This window comes from Dermacentor albipictus, chromosome 5, assembly GCF_038994185.2.
Source record: "Dermacentor albipictus isolate Rhodes 1998 colony chromosome 5, USDA_Dalb.pri_finalv2, whole genome shotgun sequence".
Classification (NCBI taxonomy): Eukaryota; Metazoa; Arthropoda; class Arachnida; order Ixodida; family Ixodidae; genus Dermacentor; species Dermacentor albipictus.
This window is the reverse complement of record NC_091825.1, coordinates 46,203,311-46,224,868: the sequence shown is the minus strand read 5'-3', so window position 1 is coordinate 46,224,868 and position 21,558 is coordinate 46,203,311. Positions and strand designations below refer to the sequence as shown.

General features: G+C 46.8%; 1 protein-coding gene across 1 annotated transcript in view; it reads right to left on the bottom strand.

Moving 5' to 3' along the window:
- Window positions 1–21,558, bottom strand: part of LOC135900484 (uncharacterized) — a 60,875-nt gene that overhangs the window by 3,534 nt on the left and 35,783 nt on the right. Inside the window, exons 4-5 of the mRNA XM_065429970.1 lie at window positions 14,802–15,002; window positions 9,078–9,203 (exon numbers count right to left, since the gene is read on the bottom strand). Of these exons, the coding sequence (XP_065286042.1) occupies window positions 9,078–9,203; window positions 14,802–15,002 (327 nt within the window). The remainder of the gene's footprint in view (window positions 1–9,077; window positions 9,204–14,801; window positions 15,003–21,558) is intronic.

Sequence of the window (21,558 nt, the reverse complement as noted above, 5' to 3'; positions counted from 1 at the left end):
ATTATACGACGACGCCCCTATCGTGTATCGCCGTCGGAACGAAAGGTAATTGAACAACAGGTTGCTGACATGCTTGCGCGGAAGATAATACGACCTTCATCTAGCCCATGGGCGTCTCCCGTGGTCCTGGTAAAGAAAAAAGATGGCTCAGTTCGCTTTTGCGTGGATTATCGAGCGCTCAATAAGATCACACGCAAGGACGTATATCCAATACCTCGAATTGACGACGCTTTGGACACACTGCAAGGGGCGGAGTATTTCTCCAGCCTTGATCTTCGGTCAGGATATTGGCAAATTCCGATGAACGAGACCGACAAAGAAAAGACCGCATTCGCTACACCGGATGGCCTTTATGAATTTAACGTGATGCCTTTTGGCCTTTGTAATGCTCCTGCCACATTTGAGCGCATGATAGACAACGTCCTTCGTGGTCTAAAATGGAAGACATGCCTGTGTTATCTGGACGATATTGTCATCTTTTTTTCCTCTAACTTCAGCCAACATCTTCTTCTCAAGTTCTTCTCAAGTTCTTCTTCTTCTCAAGTTCTCAAGTGCCTTGCGAATGCTGGTCTCCAAATCAATACAAAAAAATGCAAATTTGCAAGCAAAACAATAAAAGTATTGGGTCACGTCGTCTCAAAAGCTGGCATCCAGCCTGACCCCGAAAAGATTAGTGCCGTTCTTCAGTTTCCTCGCTCCCAGCAACAGAAAGATCTACGTAGTTTCCTCGGCTTGGCGTCATATTTTCGTAGATTTATACGCAACTTCGCAGCAATAGCAGCTCCTCTACACAAGCTACTGGTTACCGGTGCCTCTTTCACGTGGACTAGCGACTGCGAGTCGGCTTTTCAAGCTCTTAAGCGGCATCTTACTTCCGGACCAGTGCTTCGCCACTTCGATAATCGTGCCCCCACCATACTCCATACTGACGCAAGCACACAAGGTATTGGCGCAGTACTTCTGCAACGTAATACAGAATCTAAAGAGGAAGTCATAGCATATGCCAGCCGAACACTTTCTCCAGCTGAGCGGAACTACACCATTACAGAGCAAGAGTGCCTGGCTATCGTTTGGTCGATTCAGAAATTTCGCCCATACCTTTACGGCCGCCACTTCACCATCGTCACCGATCATCATGCTCTGTGTTGGCTGTCATCAATGAAAAACATGTCAGGACGCTTAGGACGCTGGATACTGCGCTTGCAGGAATATGACTTCACTATAACATACAAGTCTGGAAAACGCCATCATGATGCAGACGCACTGTCTCGCTGCCCACTCTCACTCTCTCCCTGTAACGCGCCGTCGTCTTCCCAACCACGTCGTTCCGATGCTACGCTTGCTTCCCACCAGCGCTCGATAACGCCCCTGGACCAAGTTACGCTTTCATCACACTCTGATTTCGTCTCGCTTCAGCGGGCCGACTCCTACTGTCGAGCTCTCATGGATCGCCTTAGTGGGTTCACCGAACCACCCAACAGCCGCTTGCGACGCCAACTTCGACAATTCCGCCTTCAAGGTGGCGTGCTACACCGCTACGTTTACCACCCAACAGGTCACCGGTGGGTCCCAGTTCTACCTCGCTGCCTTCGCTTGCGGGTATTAGAGGCACTTCACGACGATGTATCGGCTGGCCACTTAGGCTTCCACAAGACTTACGACCGCATAAAGACCCGCTGCTTCTGGCCTGGCCTATCCACAACGGTGGCCAAATACATTGCCTCTTGTGCGTCATGTCAGCACCGCAAACGCTCGACATCCCCTCCTGCCGGTTTACTACAACCTCTCCCTTGCCCGGACGCACCTTTTGAATTTGTTGGCATTGATTTATATGGTCCCTTGCCGTTGACACCCTCCGGTCACCGTTGGATTGTCACTTCGGTCGACCATTTAACAAGATATGCCGAGACTGCCCCTCTGCGATCCGGCACCGCTTCTGAGGTCGCCGACTTTTTCTTGCGCGCCATCGTCTTGCGCCACGGGGCTCCTCGCGTTCTTAGTGACCGTGGCAAGGCGTTCATTTCCGAAGTTCTCGAGGAAGTTCTTCGAGCCACTAATACCATCCACAAATCTACTTCTACTTATCATCCGCAAACCAATGGCCTTACTGAGCGCTTCCACCGTACGCTGTCTGACATGATTTCCATGTACATCCGTCCTGACCACACTGACTGGGATAAAATTCTTCCTTTTGTGACATTCGCATATAATACTGCTATTCAACGGACTACCGGCTACAGCCCTTTCTTCCTTGTGTATGGACGATCTCCTTCAACCATATTCGACAGAGAACTATTTTTCGCACCTTCTTCGCCTAACGCGTCGCTTCCAGAAGATTTTGCTGCCCGAGTTGCACATTGCCGTCAAATCGCCCGGCAAAGCACAGAATCTACCCAAGCTGAGCGCAAGCGTTACTGCGACAACAAACGCCGTGACCTACGTTTTCACCCAGGGGACCAAGTCCTGCTTTGGACTCCAGTCCGCACCCCAGGCCTCTGCGAGAAGTTCCTTCCACGCTACATTGGTCCATACACCGTTGTGCAGCAAACATCTGCAGTGAACTATCTCGTCCGCCCAGTACACTCCGTCACTGACCGGCGCCGCCGGAATGCCGAAATTGTTCACGTGTCGCGGATGAAGCCCTTCACTCCCCGTTTAGATAATCTCTAATCTGCGGCCAGGTTGGCCGCTTCCATGACGGGGGGAAGTTAGTGTAAGCACTATTAACGTACTTCGTCGTTTTCATTTGTACATAGCCATCATCATCTTCCCTCTTCTTCGACTTCTTCGCGCGTGAGCTGCGGGCGTTACCGTTTTTGGAATAAACAGCACAACTCGATCGGTCTCGGTATTATAATATATATATATATATATATATATATATATATATATATATATATATATATATATATATATATATATATATATATATATATATATATATATATATATATATATATATATATGTGTGTGTGTGTGTGTGTGTGTGTGTGTGTGTGTGTGTGTGTGTGTGTGTATATGTTGTATGTAACGGACACGAACGGCGCGGACAAGAAGGGAGAAGAGAAGACGAAGAGAACGAACAGTTTGAGAGGCCGGGCTGCGCTACGATCACGTTACGATCACGTTACGATCATCATCCATCACCTGTAAATAAACCCATTTCTTCGCAACTCTTCGTAACAGTTGTGGTGGAATGTGCGGGGTAATCGACACCCGAAGACAGAGGCTGAAGCAAAAGTTCTTCGACGGAGCCGTCGCCTTGCTGGACTCCTACCGAACATATATACCGGAGTTGAATATGTCCCACGACGCAGACGAACATTCCAACAGCTGCGCCGACAAGTTCCGTTCTACAACTGAGAGATCCGCGTTCCCTCGCTGGAAGATGGGACGAAGACGTCGAAAAATGGCTCATCCATTATCGCCGGGTGAGTGCCGCCAACAAGTGGAACAGCGCTTCTCAGCTTTCGAACGTCGTGTTCTTTCTAACGGATAGTGTGTTGTTGTGGTTCGACAATCACGAGGAAACGTTTACAACATGGGGAAGATTTGTTTCCGACATCAAAGAGCGATTCGGCGACTCCGCGACGAAAAAGAAAAGGGCAGAACAGACGCTATTGCAACATGCGCAAGTGGCAGGCCAAACCTGCACGACCTACATTGAGGCGGTAATAAAACTGTGTAGGATGGCGGACTCTGGAATGTCTGAGGAAGACAAAGTCGGGCACATCCTGAAAGGAATTGCCGAAGACGTTTATAATTTCGTCATCGCAAAGGACAACCTGGATTCCATCGCTGACATCATTCGGCACTGTCGTACTTTCGAGCAACTGAAGACGAGCGCATCACACCGAAGTTTGGCAGGCTAGCCAACGTGACGACAGTTGATAGCGTGGACCGCAACCAGCCCCTCGATCTGGCATCAACGATACGACAAATAGCTCGGGAAGAGCTCACCCTGTACGCGCAAGTGACACATCCAGGCACACATAGCTTCCGCCTACCACCAGACTTCGAGCCAAACGTGGCATCCTTCTCCCCGTATCCTGCGGCGAGGGGCACTGAGGATTATGAACTCGCGCCCGACAGCAGCCACGTCTCTACGACAGAGGCCCTACTTACGACGCTCGGCCACAACAAGAGCAGCCGCGTTTTTTACCCCCGAGGCCCTGTGACTTCTGTCAGGCCGCGACGAGAACAGCACCGACCCTACTACCACGACGTGACTTATGAACGACATAACGGATTTCAGCGAGCAGCAGAGACACGTTATCCACATGACAACGAACTTTCTCGCCGGCCGCAGCCTAGCATTCGTTTCGAGGAAGATGCTGTGAACTGCGACCCTCCCGTGTGCTACAACTGCGGTTCCACAGGCCATATAGCTCGGTATTGTCGCCAAGGCCGTCAATCACGAAGAACACCACCGATGTTCTCGCCACCCAGAACCCGTACTTCATATGACTTGCGGACGACCGATTTGCTTCCAATGGACCACTTCTCACACGCTACCAGACGCAGCGATTCGCCAGCTTCTGAGAGGAGTTTGACGCCACCAAGTAACCATCCCCGTCGCTCTCCGTCCCCTCGGCGCCGTTCTTCATCACCGCCGCCGGGAAACTAGCATCCGCGGCCAATGGAGGTGTGGTCGCCGGACTGTCTTTGCAAGAAATACCTCTACTGTTGTGATGTTCAAAAAAATTACCGACGATTACGGTACTTCCTAATGCGAAATTTGAGCGCAGCAAATAAGCTGTTTCACCTTTTCGATAGATTGAGGCAAAGAAATCGAGCAACACATGTATGCGCTATCACAGAATTTTTTTTTATTTTTCACACGTATTCCTTTAACAAAGACTCCATTAACAGTTCTTGACAGCCATGAAGGAAGCTTTGTGGTCGGAGAAATAGACTGATATATGTTCGACTTGGTACACCAATGCTTGATTCTCAAAGACGAGATCTATACAAGTGCCTCGCGAGGTTGTCACAGCCGTGGGACGCGTTACGAGCGAGAGGAACGGGATGTTCTCCCGCATAAGTGTTAGGAAATTGCTGTTTGTCTTTATGTCAACATTAAAGTCCCCCACTACTAACATCGGTGTGGATCGATGGACGGTTAATGCGAGTTGCAGGAAGTGCACGACGTCTTTCGTGAGTGCGGTAGCGGACTCACGAAAGCGGTATCAGTCGGTCGCTGCTAGCGCTGGGGGGATGAAAGGGGGGCGGAGCTGGTTATGAGGCCGACGACAACGCGAAACCCAGGAACGGACGCCAAAGAGCCATTTGTGTAGCCAGCCCTCCTCCACAGTCTCTCCTCCTCCCTTCCATCATCCTCCCTCGCCCGGAGAGCCGACAGCGCGCATGCGCGGCGGCGGAGCAGCGGCGCATGCGCGGCGGCGGAGCGCGGCGGCGGAGGCGAGCTGGTTACGAGGCCGACGCCGACGACGACGACGCCGACGACGACGCGAAACCCAGGAACGGACGCCAAAGAGCTGCGCTCTAAAACAAAGTGAATGTCACGATTGACGGAATACCGACCATGGCATTGGTTGATACTGGGGCGACTGTGTCTGTGATGAGTCTCGCTTTCAAAAACCGTCTAGGCCACAAACTTATGTTTTCTTGGAACGACGGTGTTAGCTTTCGTGGAGTAGGCGGCGAGTGGCTTCAACCCCTTGGTGTTTGTGCTGTGAGTGTTTTGTTGGCTGGGAAAGGGTTTGTGTCGGAATTCCTTGTTCTTTCTCGTTATTCGCACGATGTTATTCTTGGTATAGATTTTCTTGAACAGTGCGGCGCTTCCGTGGACTGTGGTTGTGGCGAAATATCATTGAACACGTTATTTATATCAGCACAGTCCGAACAAAGCTTGGGTGGTGAAGACAGGGACACAGACACTCTCAGTGTTCTTGATGAAGTGATTGCACCATCGTGGTGCCTGACGCCCGTTCGTGTTTCTGCTACTACTGTTGATGTTGATTGTGTTGACCTTGTAGTTAGGCCTCTCCCCATAAACTGTGCTAAAAAAGATATACTTGTGCCCTGCTCTGTCGTTTGCATGACGAAAGGAGTCACCACATTGTGGGCGCTGAACTGTTCCGCCACGCCGGTTGTCCTTCCTCGCGGTACGAAAATCGCTCTCTTCGATAAAGCCGCATGTAGCTCAATAGCGGCACTAACTACGGACGTTTCTACAGCTTGCTCTCCTTGCGATAATCGTCATTCTGAAGAGCTAATGCTTGGCATGATCAGTAAGGCTCTCGGCACATCGGAACGGCAAGCACTGGTGCAGGTCCTTGCCAGACATGAGGCTGCATTCGACTTCATGCATGGAAATGCACCCCTTCATTTACCGTCGTCCCGCGCTCGTCACAGAATAGATACCGGCTCAGCACACCCCATCCGCCGGAAGCCCTACCGAGTGTCATCGTCCGAGCGCAAAGTTATTGCAGAGCAAGTCAAGGAGATGAACAAAGGTGTCGTTCAAGAGTCGTCTAGTCCATGGGCAGCCCCAGTAATCCTGGTGCGAAAAAAAGATGGCTCCTGGAGATTCTGTGTGGACTACAGACATCTACAGACATCCCTGTACCACAAGTTCTTTTTTTTCCTTAATCAAGTGCCTTACATCACAGCAGGAGCACGTATATCTCATCGCACCAGCCATCCACTTCAAGTAGCCCGCCCACATGCACGGACAACCACCTTCACAGCCTCCTTTTTCTTCCGTACAGCCACAGACTGGAACGGCCTTCCCACCAACATATACAACCACTCTTCCATCTTCGTTCACAGAACTTGCATCCGACCATTTTGTTAAATAATTATTTTTCACGATGTTCTCGCTATATTTAAAAAAAACACCCCTTATGTAATGCCCCTACGGGGGCGTTTAAGGTAATAAACTGAACTGAACTGAACGCACCTTTAGATACACAACGCAAGCTGACTAATCATAATGATCTTTGACTCGTTCCTGTGCTCACCACACTGCTGTTACATTCAGACGTTGCCGCAAGTTCTGCTTTTTCTTTGTGAAGTTTTCACAGCCGTTTCATGCACGCGTAACGCATTGGCTAGCTTTGATACAGCAGCGTCCATTCGAATATCTTCGCAGTCCTCGATCGATCCTTCGGTTCCATTCATTCTTGCCTCTAGAAGCGCTCACGCATTTCCAAGCCATCGTTGTAGTGCGCATATGATTTTACGCCAATGTTCGTCTTATATAAGGAAGCGCCCGTACGATGACACATGCCTAATGAAACAGTATTTCAATCTTTTTCATTGCAACATATCTAGTTTAGTTTAGCATCTGCAAATCTTGTCTGCAAGATTGGGCATAGTTTCCATGTTTCGAATAATGAACTTCACGTATTAGGTCCAGGTAATACGGAAATAATCAGTCGCGAACATCAGCGTTTCAAATCTCAAGTTAAAGCTTCGCTTAGCAAAAATTGAACAAGGACGAATCAGCGACGTCCTTGTCTGTCTTCATTTGTACCGCATTTACGGTTCAGCTACTCGCTCGCCTTAGCCATGAGCCAACTCGCTCATTTAAATAGTAATCAAATGGTGGGTACAGGCACCATTTTGTCGAGTGTAATGTGCGTCGACATGTATGTTGAGCACCGCCAACTACATGCAGCGCGAGTAAAATTCATGAAAGCAAATAAATGGACATGCATGCTACTTGAACTTTCTTGAACTTTCCTCAACCTTGAGGCTTTCTGCATAACTGATTTGCCACAAGTAAGTGCAGCTAAATGTAATTTCAATAGTCTGCTTCGGTTTCATATAATTAACTCACATTTTTTCTTCCTCCAGCAGTATGTAGACCATATTTTAAATGTTTCAGGTGCTGCTTAATTGACAATACAACATGTAAAATACCGAATAACTCCTCAGGTGAAATTGCTCGCTAAATCTGTCGGCAAAGACAAAACTACATGAAGACTCATACAAAAGGAAAAAAAGCTTAGCAGATATTGGCAACGCCATCGGAACAGCCGCCACAGCAGCTCTTTCACGATTTATCTAGAATTCGTTATAGTGCTTGTGGGTTTGCAAATCCTTTTAAGAAACTCACTCATATTGTTTCTCTCACTATCTGCAATTTCTTACTTTAATACTTAAAGCTTCCACTTCTGATGGTTCTCAGACAATGGCCCCGGCAGACACCAAACACAGGACCGAGCATGATCTTCCGTAGACTTAGCTGTGCGTTTCATTGGACCAGACTATAAACTTGGACGACTTGGTGGGAATTCATGTTTCGAGCAGCACCAGTGTCGCATTCTTCTTTGCCTATGTCCTTGTCTGTCTAGCGCCGTTACTTTTCAGAACACGAAGTGTTTGATTGGTCTAGTTGTTGATTTAGTAGGCAAATTAACATTGCAAAGGCGATGTTCACCTCTAGGACAATAGCCCTCGCGCTGTTCACTTTGGCAGAGGCGCCCCGGTGCAAATTTTCTTCCGCGAATCTGGATACAGCTCATTCTACTAAAATCTCGAAATTAACGATAGCCCTTCAAGCGTCGTGTCCGCATTTGTGGACACGACTTCTCTTTACCAATTATACCTAGCGATGGCAAAGCAAAAAAAGAATTCAGCGGACTATGAGGTTCCGGTGAATCGAACCCCCTGCATAATCAACATGTCTTCAGTTCACTTCAACGCGTTGTGTATCTCTACAAAGTCAATTTGGTGAAGGCACAACCATGTTTATTGGAACTTTAGTCGTGCCACGTAGCAGCAGCAATGTCAAACTAATATTTTTTGCATGAAACAGAAATGAAAGTACAGTGCATGATTATAAGGCACGCAAATATATAGATTTGGGCCTCCCGTAGACTACGGGTCTACGGGAGGCCCAGTTGAACTTTCATTAAAGGCGAGGTCATAACTGCAATTGTTGACGTTATCGAAATGCGCCAGTCGCATGTGCGCAAAGCTAATTGGTCTCCTCGTAAGTGATAAATACTGATATCGCGTTCCGTAGGGAACCGCGTTTGAGTAATGTCGCACAAAGAATCTTGTGAAGGCGACGTTCTCTGAAAACAATTGCTGATGTCACTCACCTTGTAGCGAAGCGTTTCTGTGGTGTCGAAGACGAAAATTTTTAGTTTTAGAAGGCTAGCATTCGCAGTGAACTTGCAATGGAACTTTTCGTCATCGACGATTCGATACTGTGGGTTGTTGCACACCTAGTCGTTTAAAGAAAAAAAGGAATAAACAAACACAAATTACCTTTTCATTCAGTACTCGTGTTAACAGGGAAACTGCAGGTTTGCGCGAGGGGCGCCAAGTTCACAACACACAAGTCGCATTCTTATACCCCTGTGAAGCGGGCAAGTCAAGTGCACTTACGGGGAGTGCACTTCGGTACCTTGAGTCACACTTTAGGCAACGCGCTTCTTAACACGAAAACAGAGTGCACTCGCAGTAAAACAAAATAAAAAAATGGCGACAGACTAAGAGCGCGTTTTTAAATATGTAAATTACCAGTGAAAGCTGCTAAAAAGCGATTGTTTTAAGTAGGATTATATATAAAAGCAAACTTCATCTATTTGTCTCAACAAAAAACGAAGAAGTCTCTATTATAAGTGTCTTGCAAGTCAATGCTGGCCAAGACGAATGCCTAGCCAATCCAAAACAACATGGCGGCGTGCGGCAGTTGATCCTGCTCATGATCCTGCTAGAACAGAATATGAGCGAGTATATATGAGCAAAGACAGCGAGTTCGATATTTAGCTACACTGCAAAATGCCACGCACACGACTCAAAGCACGACCGGCGTGGTCAGCACGCTTTTACACCAAAATAAACACGAACTGAATGAGCATGGCGGCGCGGCAGTGCCGCATCATTCTGGCACCGTTAGTTGCGTACACGATAAATTCGTTTTTTTATTGCACTGTTTCGCTTCTGGCTAAACACAAATTATATTGTTAAAAGCTACTCAATACCTGAAATGAACTTTTGTGTCCTTTTTCTATGCATTACATTTTGCGTCGTTGAAAGCGCTGGTGGTGAGGCGAGGCACTCCTTCAAACCATTGGCGGCGAGGATATGCACTCGGCCAGCAAAGTGCGTTCCGTGAACGTACTCCGACTTGAGTGCACTCACCTGAGAGTACACTCCGCTGCGACGTTAAGATTTGGGAAAGTGCACTTAAATACCGAGTGCACTCGCCGTAAGTGCACTTAACTTGCCCGCTTGACAGGGGTATTACATTCTTAAGGCTCAATTGCGAGCATAAGTGAAACGATAGTTCATATATAAATATATCACACGGAAACGTTATTGCCAAAAAAAAGATACACAATAGCATCATGAAATATACACCTTGCGCTATTTTTCCACATTGTCGCCACCGACGTTGCGACATTTGTCGTAGCGTGCAATCAGTTTGGAGAAGCCGCTCTGATAAAACTCGGTGCCCTGCAATGCAAAGAATTGTCGCGCAGCCTCCTCCACCTGCGCATTGTTTTGGAAGTGACGTCCCGAGGTTGCGGCTTTCAATGAAGGGAAGCGGTGCCCATTCATACCGGATAACACTTCCATCGGTGACCGCGTTGTCAACATACGTCCCTCTGCCATCGTGATTTGTACTCGAATTACCTCGGGCGCGCCAGTATGCTGCTTCATGCTCTCTCTCCTCCGGCGCTCTGCGCATGCGTCATTCCTCCTCCGCTGACGCTCGTCCCTTCGCTGAACCAACCGCGGGCGTGAATTATTATGCCTAGCGTTTTTTCGCCTGGTGTACAGGGTCGTCCTTTTTGAAAGGGAACACGCGAGCGCGTGGCCTGTGCTCTGCGGCGGCTGCGTAGAGCGCCGGTCAGTGGCAGCAAGAGGAAGCACGTCCGCTTTTGGCGTCATCTATTGACGGTCAGAATGACTAGGCATGGCCGATTGGAAGCGCCTACTGGACTCCCTTCCCCGTATTACTGATGCGCAAGGAGCGGGGCCTGCAGCTAGCAAATCGCGCTCGCGCTGCAGGCCCCGCTCCTTGCGCATCAGTATTACGGGGAAGGGAGTCCAGTAGGCGCTTCCAATCGGCCATGCCTAGTCATTCTGACCGTCAATAGATGACGCCAAAAGCGGACGTGCTTCCTCTTGCTGCCACTGATCGGCGCTCTACGCAGCCGCCGCAGAGCACAGGCCACGCGCTCGCGTGTTCCCTTTCAAAAAGGACGACCCTGTACCATCTTCTCTTTCAAAAATAACGATGAAACTTTCGGAACGTCCTTCGTATTAGAAAGTATCCAACGAAAAAAAAGAAATGGTGCGCTACTGCAAAAGCGTCGCGCCAGCACATATCAGGAAGATACATGGCGAAAACACAGAAATAAACTCTGCTTCGGGCATTCGGCAATTCTGTGATGGCCACTGAGAAGCGAGTAATTCACAATAATAATGGTACAGTAAATCTATATTATTACTAAACTTCCCAAATACTATAGCACTTTTACAACAAACTAAGATTGAGAGAGTCATATATTCTAGGGTTGAAAATGAGCTTGTTAGGGCATTTCTAAACTTATTTGGAGGAGCTGTAAAAGGCGGCACGAGGAAAAACAACACAAGGGCGCTGACTAGCAACCAGATTTTGTTTTAATAAACACATATACTAAAAAACCAATACGTAAATCGTGAAAATCCAGTTAACTGACCCAACTGACCGAGTTAATTGACTGAAGTTCTAGGGTGATGGGAACTTTTCGTGTCTTGAGCACAGTGTTAGGCGAGTTCGAGTTAAGTAACGACGGGGCAGTTCACGGTGACCTTTGGTCTCTGGAAATCTGTACTTTGGTGAGCATCAAGCGTGCTGATGCTACTACCCGCGCTTTTCGTCAGTACACTCTAAAGCGTAATGCTGCTGAAGGAGCACTAAAGAGCACCATCAACAGATCGCGCCACAACTAAGTGAAAGGGAGCTTTCAGACACAAGTTTAGTGTTTGTTTTCAGTGGTTTGATCACGTCAGCTCCTGATGGGCATCCTCGAAAAACTTTTCACGGAACTTCGCACACATGATGCCTCAGTTCCGAGCACCGCAAGACGACCGTGGACAACCGTGTTCACCAAGTAAGTACACAGGGTGAGCCTGAATTGCCTGAATAAAATTGCTGCAAGCACTGCAGTTCGCATTTTTTTTTCTGCACCGAACAAGTGGGACCGTTGTGCAGGAAAGTCAACTGGACCGAGCCGACACGGGATGTTTGCGGCAAGCCCGCCCAGCCGTTCGTCGCCTGTGCGTTTGGCGTTGTGCAAGAAATCCCGCATTCCTGCGACCGAAGCTACGTTGGACAGGCGTCTCGACGAACGCCCGCAGGAACATGCTAAGCTTCTCTACGCAGGATGCGGCAGCAACCTACGCATTCATGCATTGCCATGCGGCTGTACGCCGGCATTCGATAAGTGACGAATCCCGAGGCGACTCAGAGGTCAAATAACGTGCGAAATCGTACAAGCGCACGCAATTAATAGGAGTGGTACCTTTTGCGTAAGCACGCAATCACTGTTCAATCGCCAAAGAACTCAATAGCGTGGACTGTTTGACCGTCTGATCGAGTGAATTTGCTATGCACTCGGTTTGTTCGATGTGTTGGCTATTTTCGCTCGCCGTGAACGGATTTTAACTATTTGCGCACCGTTCTTTTGAACATATATTTTTTTCTAATAAAAAGTTTTGGTTGTTAGTGGTCGCCTTCGTGCTATTTCTCACTTCGTTCAGTATTCCTCCAAGTATTTTCCATATATGTACCTTCTTTTTATAATTCCTCCCATCTCAAAAGGAATATTTCAATATACATCAAAGTGAGTTAACAATACTGTCAGCCTATGCGATCATATGTCACTGAAGCAGAAATTTGGAACATCACTGTACTTGGTACAACCGTTTCACATGCACATGCGCATTGCGCAGGCAAGTTAACAACCCAAGAACTGACAGAAAAAAGTGCCTAAGCTGTTCGAATAAATTATAATCTCCAGAGTAGATGGTCCACGGGACAAACGGCGAGCGCCTCTCTGGTCTTCTATGACAACAAGGTGCAGTGAACTGGAGCAAGCCAAAGTCAAACACAGTCCAAGGCTCCCGAACCCTTTGCTATTTCGAATCGCCATCTACAAGATCACGCCCCTTCTTGCGAAAAGAATAAAAAAATCAGTCATATTAGCATAGGCTAAAGAATATGAAGGCGCAGGAAGCCTACCGCCTATGCGCTCACGACACATTCATTAAACTTCTTCGCATTCTCATTCCAATGCGATGTTTCTTTCTATTACGTGTTTTCTTACCCCAATGGTCGTGTATGAGTGCCTTAATTAACTATACTCTAATTAGCTGTGTCTTCATTGACCTCGCCCTATAAACACCAAAGAATGTAGGTTCGATTCCTACCAATGGTAGTGGGTTCGAACATGAGTAGTGGCACCACTAATTTTGGTGCCATGTAATTTTCGTCCTAACAAAGGTCGAGGGTACGACTCCAACCAAAGGTGATGGGTTCGAGTGCGTTAATTAACTTCGCCTTAATTAACACAATAGGTCGCGCGTGTGAGTCCCATCAATGGTCGCAGGTGGACGATCAATTTTGGTGCCATTGAATCTTGGTGCCATAACGCCGTAGGGTAAATTTTAGCGCGAGACAACCAATCTTTCGACCCATGAGGTGCTTAAGGTTTTCGCCTTAATATATAGGGGCATTAAAAGCGAAAAGCGTACTTCTTTACTGCAACAGAAAGACGAAAGATGGTGGATCCATGGGACACGGCATTTCCGCTTACTCGCGTTTTTCCTTGCACTTAATCAGTACACATTATGAATGTCAATAAAGTACCCCGCTTGTCTATTTTAAAAGCGTTGAGGGTCATTTGCAACGAAAATAACTACGACCGACTGCATAATTTTGCAAGCCACTCAGCGATAACAAGGCAATGTCGTCCTAAAGTACGTGGGGTTTGTCCTCCAACTTTCAGAGTGAGCACAAACGCAATAGTCCAGTAACCAGAATATTTGTACAAATTTTGGGTGGCCTCCTCAACGCTTTCCCCCATTTCTAATTACAGGCAACAGAATCGTAATGAACCCGTCATGTCTGAATCAGTGACTATGGTGATGTGCTGCAGAACGCAAGGTCCTGCGTTCGATGCCCAGCTGCAGCAGTCACATTGTGATGGGGATGTTGTGCAAGAACTCTCCTATGCCTTGTTTTAAGGGAATCCTAGGAGGTCTCACTTAAGAATATTAAATGGTGCTGCGTATTTGCAACAGAGAAAAAACGAAGCCATACGATCGCGCAGTTATAATGATCAACAAACAACGGACTCGGGAAGTGAGCTAAATTTCGATACATGTCAATAAATATTCTCATACTACAAATAGGAAATGAATGTGTAACATGTGCGTCCATTCAAAATAACTACTGCTTCCTGATTTCGTCTAGGATAGGCAATGTTGTTTCACGGTCACTAAGTGCTACAGAACCAGTGTTGACGAATGTGCAACGTTCCTGCGAGGATGAACTCCGTCTCAAGTCTAAATTTGAATCCATGGTCATTCAGCATCTCATTCATCTATGTCGCTTTGGACTCCAAATCAATCAGACACTCAATGAATGGAACAAATAATAAATCCTCTATGAAAGAGCGCGCATTTCCCCGCACACATAACCGCCAATGATTATACAGGTTTTTGCGGAAACAGACCAATTCTTAAGCAGGACATGATATCCACGAAATTTGATACCCAAGAGCTAACTTGGCCATGCACTTGTGCTATTCAACACGCGAACTAACCTCGTAGATGCCGGCTTTCTGATGGTAGTCCTTAGTCGGCAGACACAGCGAGCCTGGCCTGTGGCTCTCTGCGTCCGTGCCTTGATCCTGGTCTACAAAGTGCCAGCGACCGTAGAGTCCCACGGAGACGGACAAAGTAGCCACTCCCACACCCTGGCCACGGAGTTTGTCGAGGTCAGCAACATGCTTCGTCGCCGACGACTGCGGAGTAATCACAGTCAACATACTTGGATTTATGCGTCTTTAAGCCACCCTCTTGACTTCTTCTACGCATGCTGCTCTTGCAGAGGCTGCTAAACCAGCTAAACATACCATTAAAACACAGATTACTGCGGCGGAAAGCTTGTTTCAAAAACAAACCATCCGCACTGATGAAACACTAAAGTAGCTGTGCTGAGGTATATTTACAAGGCGTCTCGTAATATCAAAAGCCAGCAGGTCGTACACTAGTATCACATCGAATAAAATATAATAAGATAAAATTTACGTTTCGAAGGATGAGCACTGATGGTAGCACAAGGGGGCACATTTCTTAAACGAATGTTGCGTAAATGCAACAAGCTGCAGTAAAGGGTTAATGATCATCGGTTATCTTCCCTCCTCATTACATGTCCTGCCCATGCCCATCACTTTTTCTTGATTTCAACTAAGATGTCATTAACTCGCGTTTGTTCCCTCACCCAATCTGCTTTTTTCTTATCCCTTCACGTTACACATATCATTCTTTCCATAGCTCGTTGCGTCGTCCTCAATTTAAGTAGAACTCTTTTCGTAAGCCTCCAGGTTTCTGCCCCGTAGGTGAGTACTGGTAAGACACAGCTATTATACACTCTTCTCTTGAGGGATAAGGGCAACCAGCTGTTCATGATCTAAGAATGCCTGCCAAACGCACCCCAGCCCATTCTTATTCTTCTGATTATTTCCGTCTCATGATCCGGATCCGCCGTCAATACCTGCCATAAGTAGACGTATTCCTTTACCACTTCCAGTGCCTCGCTACCTATTGTAAATTGCTGTTCTCTTCCGAGACTGTTAAACATTATTGTGGCTTTCTGCAGATTAATTTTTAGACCCATTCTTCTGCTTTGCCTCTCCAGGTCAGTGAGCATGCATTGCAATTGGTCCCCTGAGTTACCAAGCAAGGCGATATCATCAGCGAATCGCAAGTTACTAAGGTATTCTCCATTAATTTTTATCGCCAATTCTTCCCAATCCAGGTCTCTGAATACCTCCTGTAAACACATTGTGAATAGCATTGGAGAGATCGTATCTCCCTGCATGACGCCTTTCTTTTGTGGGATTTTGTTGCATTCTTTATGGAAGACTACGGTGGCTGTGGAGCCGCTATAGATATCTTCCAGTATTTTTACACACTGCTCGTCTACACCCTGATTCCGTAATGCCTCCATGACTGCTGAGGTTTCGACAGAATCAAACGCTTTCTCGTAACAAATGAAAGCTATATATACAAGGGTTGGTTATATTCCGCACATTTCTTTATCACCTCATTGATAGTGTGAATATGGTCTATTGTTGAGTAGCCTTTACGAAATCCTGCCTGGTCCTTTGCTTGACAGAAATCTAACGTGTTCCTGCTTCTATTTGCGATTACCTTAGTAAATAGTTTGTAGGCAACTGACAGTAAGGTGATCGGTCTATAATTTTTCAAGTCTTTGTCGTCCCCTTTCTTATGGATTAGGATTATGTTAGCCTTCTTCCAAGATTCCAGTACGCTCGAGGCCATGAGGCATTGCGTATACAGAGTGGCCAGTTTCTATAGAACAATATATTAAATGTCAAGCACTCTTCGTCATTGAGTTTCTTCAAGAAAACATTATTCACTTTTCTACTAGATAGCCAAAATAATCCAAATATCTAAGCTATTCACCTCACTCCTGCTCATTTCCTTGCCGTTTTTTTCTTTTTTCTTTAGTTTTCTTTTTCTCTCATTTAGAGCCTTTGTATTTTGGTTTGTTATGTTCGGAATGCCCTAAACTACTGTTTTAATTGTACGACTAGCTATTGACTTTATATTACTTTACAGTTTGTACTTATACTTTGAATAATCTTCCTCATAGTGACTACTTGATTGCTGTTTTATGCCTTCTATTTCCTTTAATGTATATATTTTCTGACAGGAGGTCCCTTTTCAGCCACATGCTCTGGGACCTCCCTCTGTATACTTATGTAAACATCTCTCCTCCTTCTTAAAGAAATAAACTGAAACTCAAAACTGAAAATCTGCCCACCATCCTTCAACAAATCTGCTGTTACCTGATCTTCCCCAGCTGCCCTCCCGCTTTGCATAGCTCCCAAGGCTTTCTTCACTTCTTCCGGCGTTACCTGTGGGATTTAGAATTTCTCTAGACTATTCTCTCTTCCATTATCGTCGTGGGTGCCACTGGTACTGTATAAATCTCTACAGAACTCCTCAGCCACTAGAACAGATGACGATTATTGTTGTGCGGCAAATATACACTCCGAAGGGTGTAAACTTTTCTTAGAGAGTACAACTCCATGAAAAATATGTTGAGGAAACAAAAAAAATGTGCAGTAAAGGGTTAAGGGTTACGGACTGGATTCTAAGGGAAGGGAAGCATAGCAGGGGGCGGCAGAGAGTTAGGTGGGCGGATGAGGTTAAGAAGTTTGCAGGGACGACATGGCCACAGTTAGTACATGAGCGAGGTTGTTGGAGAAGTATGGGAGAGGCCTTTGCCCTGCAGTGGGCGTAACCAGGCTGATGATGATGATGATGCCTTGCCCACATTTCCTTTCTTGAAAATGCTGCGCTTGTTACTTTCCTGTCGGGAATGCTATGTCATGCTGATAAGGCGCATGCCGTTCGTTACTGGAAAGTACCGAGCTCGCCGCGTAAAAGAAAGGAAATGCGGACAAGACAGATGACAATTATTGTTGTGTGGCAAATATACACCCGAAAGGATGCAACTGTTTTTAGAGTGTAGGGAAGGATAACAGTAGCTGTACTCCCATGGAAACGAACTATAGCGAATTTCTGTGGTTTGAATTTGCAGAAAAAGGATATCTTGTGGATTCGCAACAACGTGCAAATAAAGAAGTTGAAGGTGATAGATAGACTTAGTGCGATTCATACTTGGATGTTTATTTGGACGTGACAATCATTGGTGCACCTATGATTAAGTGTGGAAGAAAAAGAAGCAATTGTACTTGCTTGTGCACCAAAGGTGGTTCCCACACTTTGAGCAGTACGTGGTGCAAATTCTGGTGCAGCGAGGAACCAATGCAGTGTTTTAGCGTTATTGTCAAAATTTAGAACATAGAAGCACAGACGTAAGGTTGTGCCCGTGACGACGCTACACGGCAGCGTGCGGATGCACCGCATCCTTTTGAGAAAAAAAAATCTGCCAGAGAACATGTTGCACACATATATTGAATCGAAACAGATTTACACTCGTGGTTGTCGTCACTCCTGGAAAGGTCGCTGCGTTCACTATCAGGAAGAATTGTCATAAACAATAAAAGTAGATTTCAGGTAAAACTGCAATAACGATATAAAATTATCTACTGACAAGCCTGTTGAATTCCGGAATGACACTTCGCCGTTTGCTTCTACGCATTCTCTAACAGCCAACAAAAGCTGATCTTGTCAGTAGATAATTTTATATCGTTATTGCAGTTTTACCTGAAATCTACTTTTATTGCTAATGACAACCTGCCTTTTTTGCATCGCAACGGTATCTGCATTGGGTCCTGCGTGGCTCCAATTTTGTGCGATATTTTTTTAGCAAAAGTAGATAAACATTTTTAGATAGGTCTTTTTTGGGGGGGGGGGGTTCATTTTAAAGGTTTTTAGGTACGTAGACGACTTTTTAGTGCTTTTAAAAAAGCAGACGTCCTTCACCTACCTCTCTACAGTAGGTGAAGTTTTACACGCATTTGACAAGCATGCACTTGGGATAAATTTTACTCACGAACTACCTGACGCAGATGTCTTACAGTTTCTAGACCTGAGACTAACCTTCCATGAAGAGCACGTTTGCTGGGGCTACTTCCCTCGCGCAAAAAAGGACTTGCTGCCATATGATTCAGCGCATTCCAAAACTGTAAAAAGAGCTATAGCGTCGCACTGTTTGGAATCGTCTCTTCAGAAGTCGTGCCCGCACTTGATGCAGAAAAGTTTTGGGAATCAGGCCAGCCGACTTGTGGCAGCGGGGTTCCCACATTCGGTCTTGATTACGGTGTCTGAGACCCTCCTTCAGAAGCTAAAAGTGGCAACACGAGGAAAAGATGACCGTCGGAAGACCGACAAGCCTTTGGTTGTGCCGTACCTGCACAAGACTTCGCACAGTCTCAAGAAGGTAGCCAACAGGCATGGTGTTTCCGTTGTTTTTTCGGCACCCAACAAGCTGGCACTGTTATGCCCACGCATCTGCAACTCTAAAAAAAGAGGTTGCCAGCTAAAACATGAGAAGCCGTTCATCAAGTGTTCCACAGGAGTGGTCTACGCCATTCCCTTGAAATGTGGAAAGGTTTACGTCGGCCAAACCGGCCGCTGCATTAATGAACGCTTGGGGGAACATGCCCGAAATTTAAGCAACTTAAAGGAGAAGTACGCACATTTGGTTGCGCACGTAATTGAATGCAGAGGATGCGAGGCTCGTTTGGGAGAGACGAACATTCTCGGCAAGAGTGCCGACGCGACGGCGCGCGTCAGTTTGGAAGCGTTCCACATACACAAATATGGCAGCAAGTGCGTAAGCACACCTTCTATATCGCTTTTTGCGGCAGAGCTTCATTTTTTGGAAGCGGCTGCTTACTGATTTCATTGTATGTTAGCATCCCTCGCCTTTTGCTAGTGTTTTTCTAGTTTTTTCGTTTTCTTGTTTTTTCGCGCCTTATTCCGCTGACTGCTGGCACGTTCGTTCATCGATGCGCATTGTCATTTTTTCCCCGATTGTATCACTCCCTTCCCCCTTCACTTCTGCCTTTCCCCTTATATAAGGTATCCGTCTTCCGTTAATAAAATTTAGTTGACAGTCAGCGCTTGTGTCCGGTCCTTCATACTTTGTGGTTGCATGTGTTTGCGCTGTAACAGTTTTTATGTCAAGTATGCACCAACTCGCCCAGAAATAAGTTTTAATGAAGTGCCATCGTAATCGGCTTCGATCGACCCTGCATTCCTTTATTGGTGCGTCTGCGTGTATGTAGGATGGTAGTCAACGTGCGTAGTAGTCAACGTGCGTGGTAGTCAACGTGAGTGGTAATCAACGTGAGTGGTAGTCAACGTGGTAGTCAACAGATGAAGGTCACTACACGTGCTGCATGAACCGGGAAGCTTTTCACGCGTTTAAACCGTCTTTATAGATTGCCGACAGCTTCGGACAGAGCACAAATGCCGACGATCGCATCCCCGCTTACATTCCACGAGGAGGCATGCAGGAACACAACACTACAGTTGTTTGACCGGAAACGAGCTAACTAGATCGGCGAAAGATCGGCGAGATCACTAGATTGCTTTGCAAAAAGTATACTCACCAAAGAGCATTTCCAACACGAGGAGATCCCAAGACGTTGCTTTCGTTCGCGTCGAAAGCACTGCTCGCACCAGCATCGTTTGCTTCTTCGAGAGGCCGGCTCTTCGCAATCGGCTCGTACATGTAGGGTGTAACGCCGAACTCCTCAGAAAAACGCAGTCTCTCTAAATTTTTCATTTCCGTCTCAGAAAAATAGCACCAAACAACTTGGCACCACGCTTCATGTGTAGCGGCAGTGGTCGATTACTAGAGTTGACGTCACGAGGCGCCCGACCAATCACAGGCGGAAACGAGACGCGCGAGCTTGCAGTCCATGGGCATGACCGGTCGTCCTAGTCAAGATGATGGCAGCTGGCGCTTCTGCGTAGACTACCACCACTTAATGTAACACGCAAAGACGTCTACCCTCTGCCGCGGAACGATGACACTCTCGGCTGTCTACAGGGCTCTGCCTACTTCTCTTCTGTCGACCTGAGGTTAGGATACTGGCAGATATCCGTCGATGATCAAGACTGTAAAAAGATCGCATTGGTTGCATGCGATGGACATTACCAGTTTAAGGTCTGTGTAACTACATTACACAGCTCTTTGGACTGTGTGATGCCCCAGCCACATTTTAAAGGATGATGGACTCCCTCCTTTGTGGATGCAAATGGTCAACATACCTCTGTAACCTTGACGATGTCATCGTCTTCTCACCGACATTTGAAAGCCACTTTAGCCGCTTGTCGGCAGTTCTTGAAGTTTTCCGGCCAGCAGGCCTTCAGCTCAACTCTGCCAAATGCCGTTTTAGCTGCCATAAATCAATGTACTTGGCCACCTTGTGAGTGATCAAGGCGTGCTACCTGACCAAGAAAAAATTCGTGTTGTCAAAGACTTCCCTATGCCACGTTCCACTAATGGCGTGCGGAGCTTTGTCGGCTTGTGCTCCTATTCTCGACGTTTTGTCAAGAACTTCGCCGATGTTTCCCGTCCACTCACACAACTCTTGAAGAAGAAAACGTCATTTTCTTGGGGTCCTGAACAGGTTACTGTGTTTCACACGCTCACGACTTTACTTACGTCACCACCCATCTTGGCCCATTTTCAGCAGTTACCCCTACTGAACTTTGCACCGATGGCAGTGGTCATGGCATCGGCAAAGTTCTCGCCCAGCAGCAACAAGGACGAGACCGCCTCATCGCCTACGCCAGTCGTCTTCTTTCCTCTTCAGAGGGGAAGTTTTCGATCATTGAGGGCGAGTG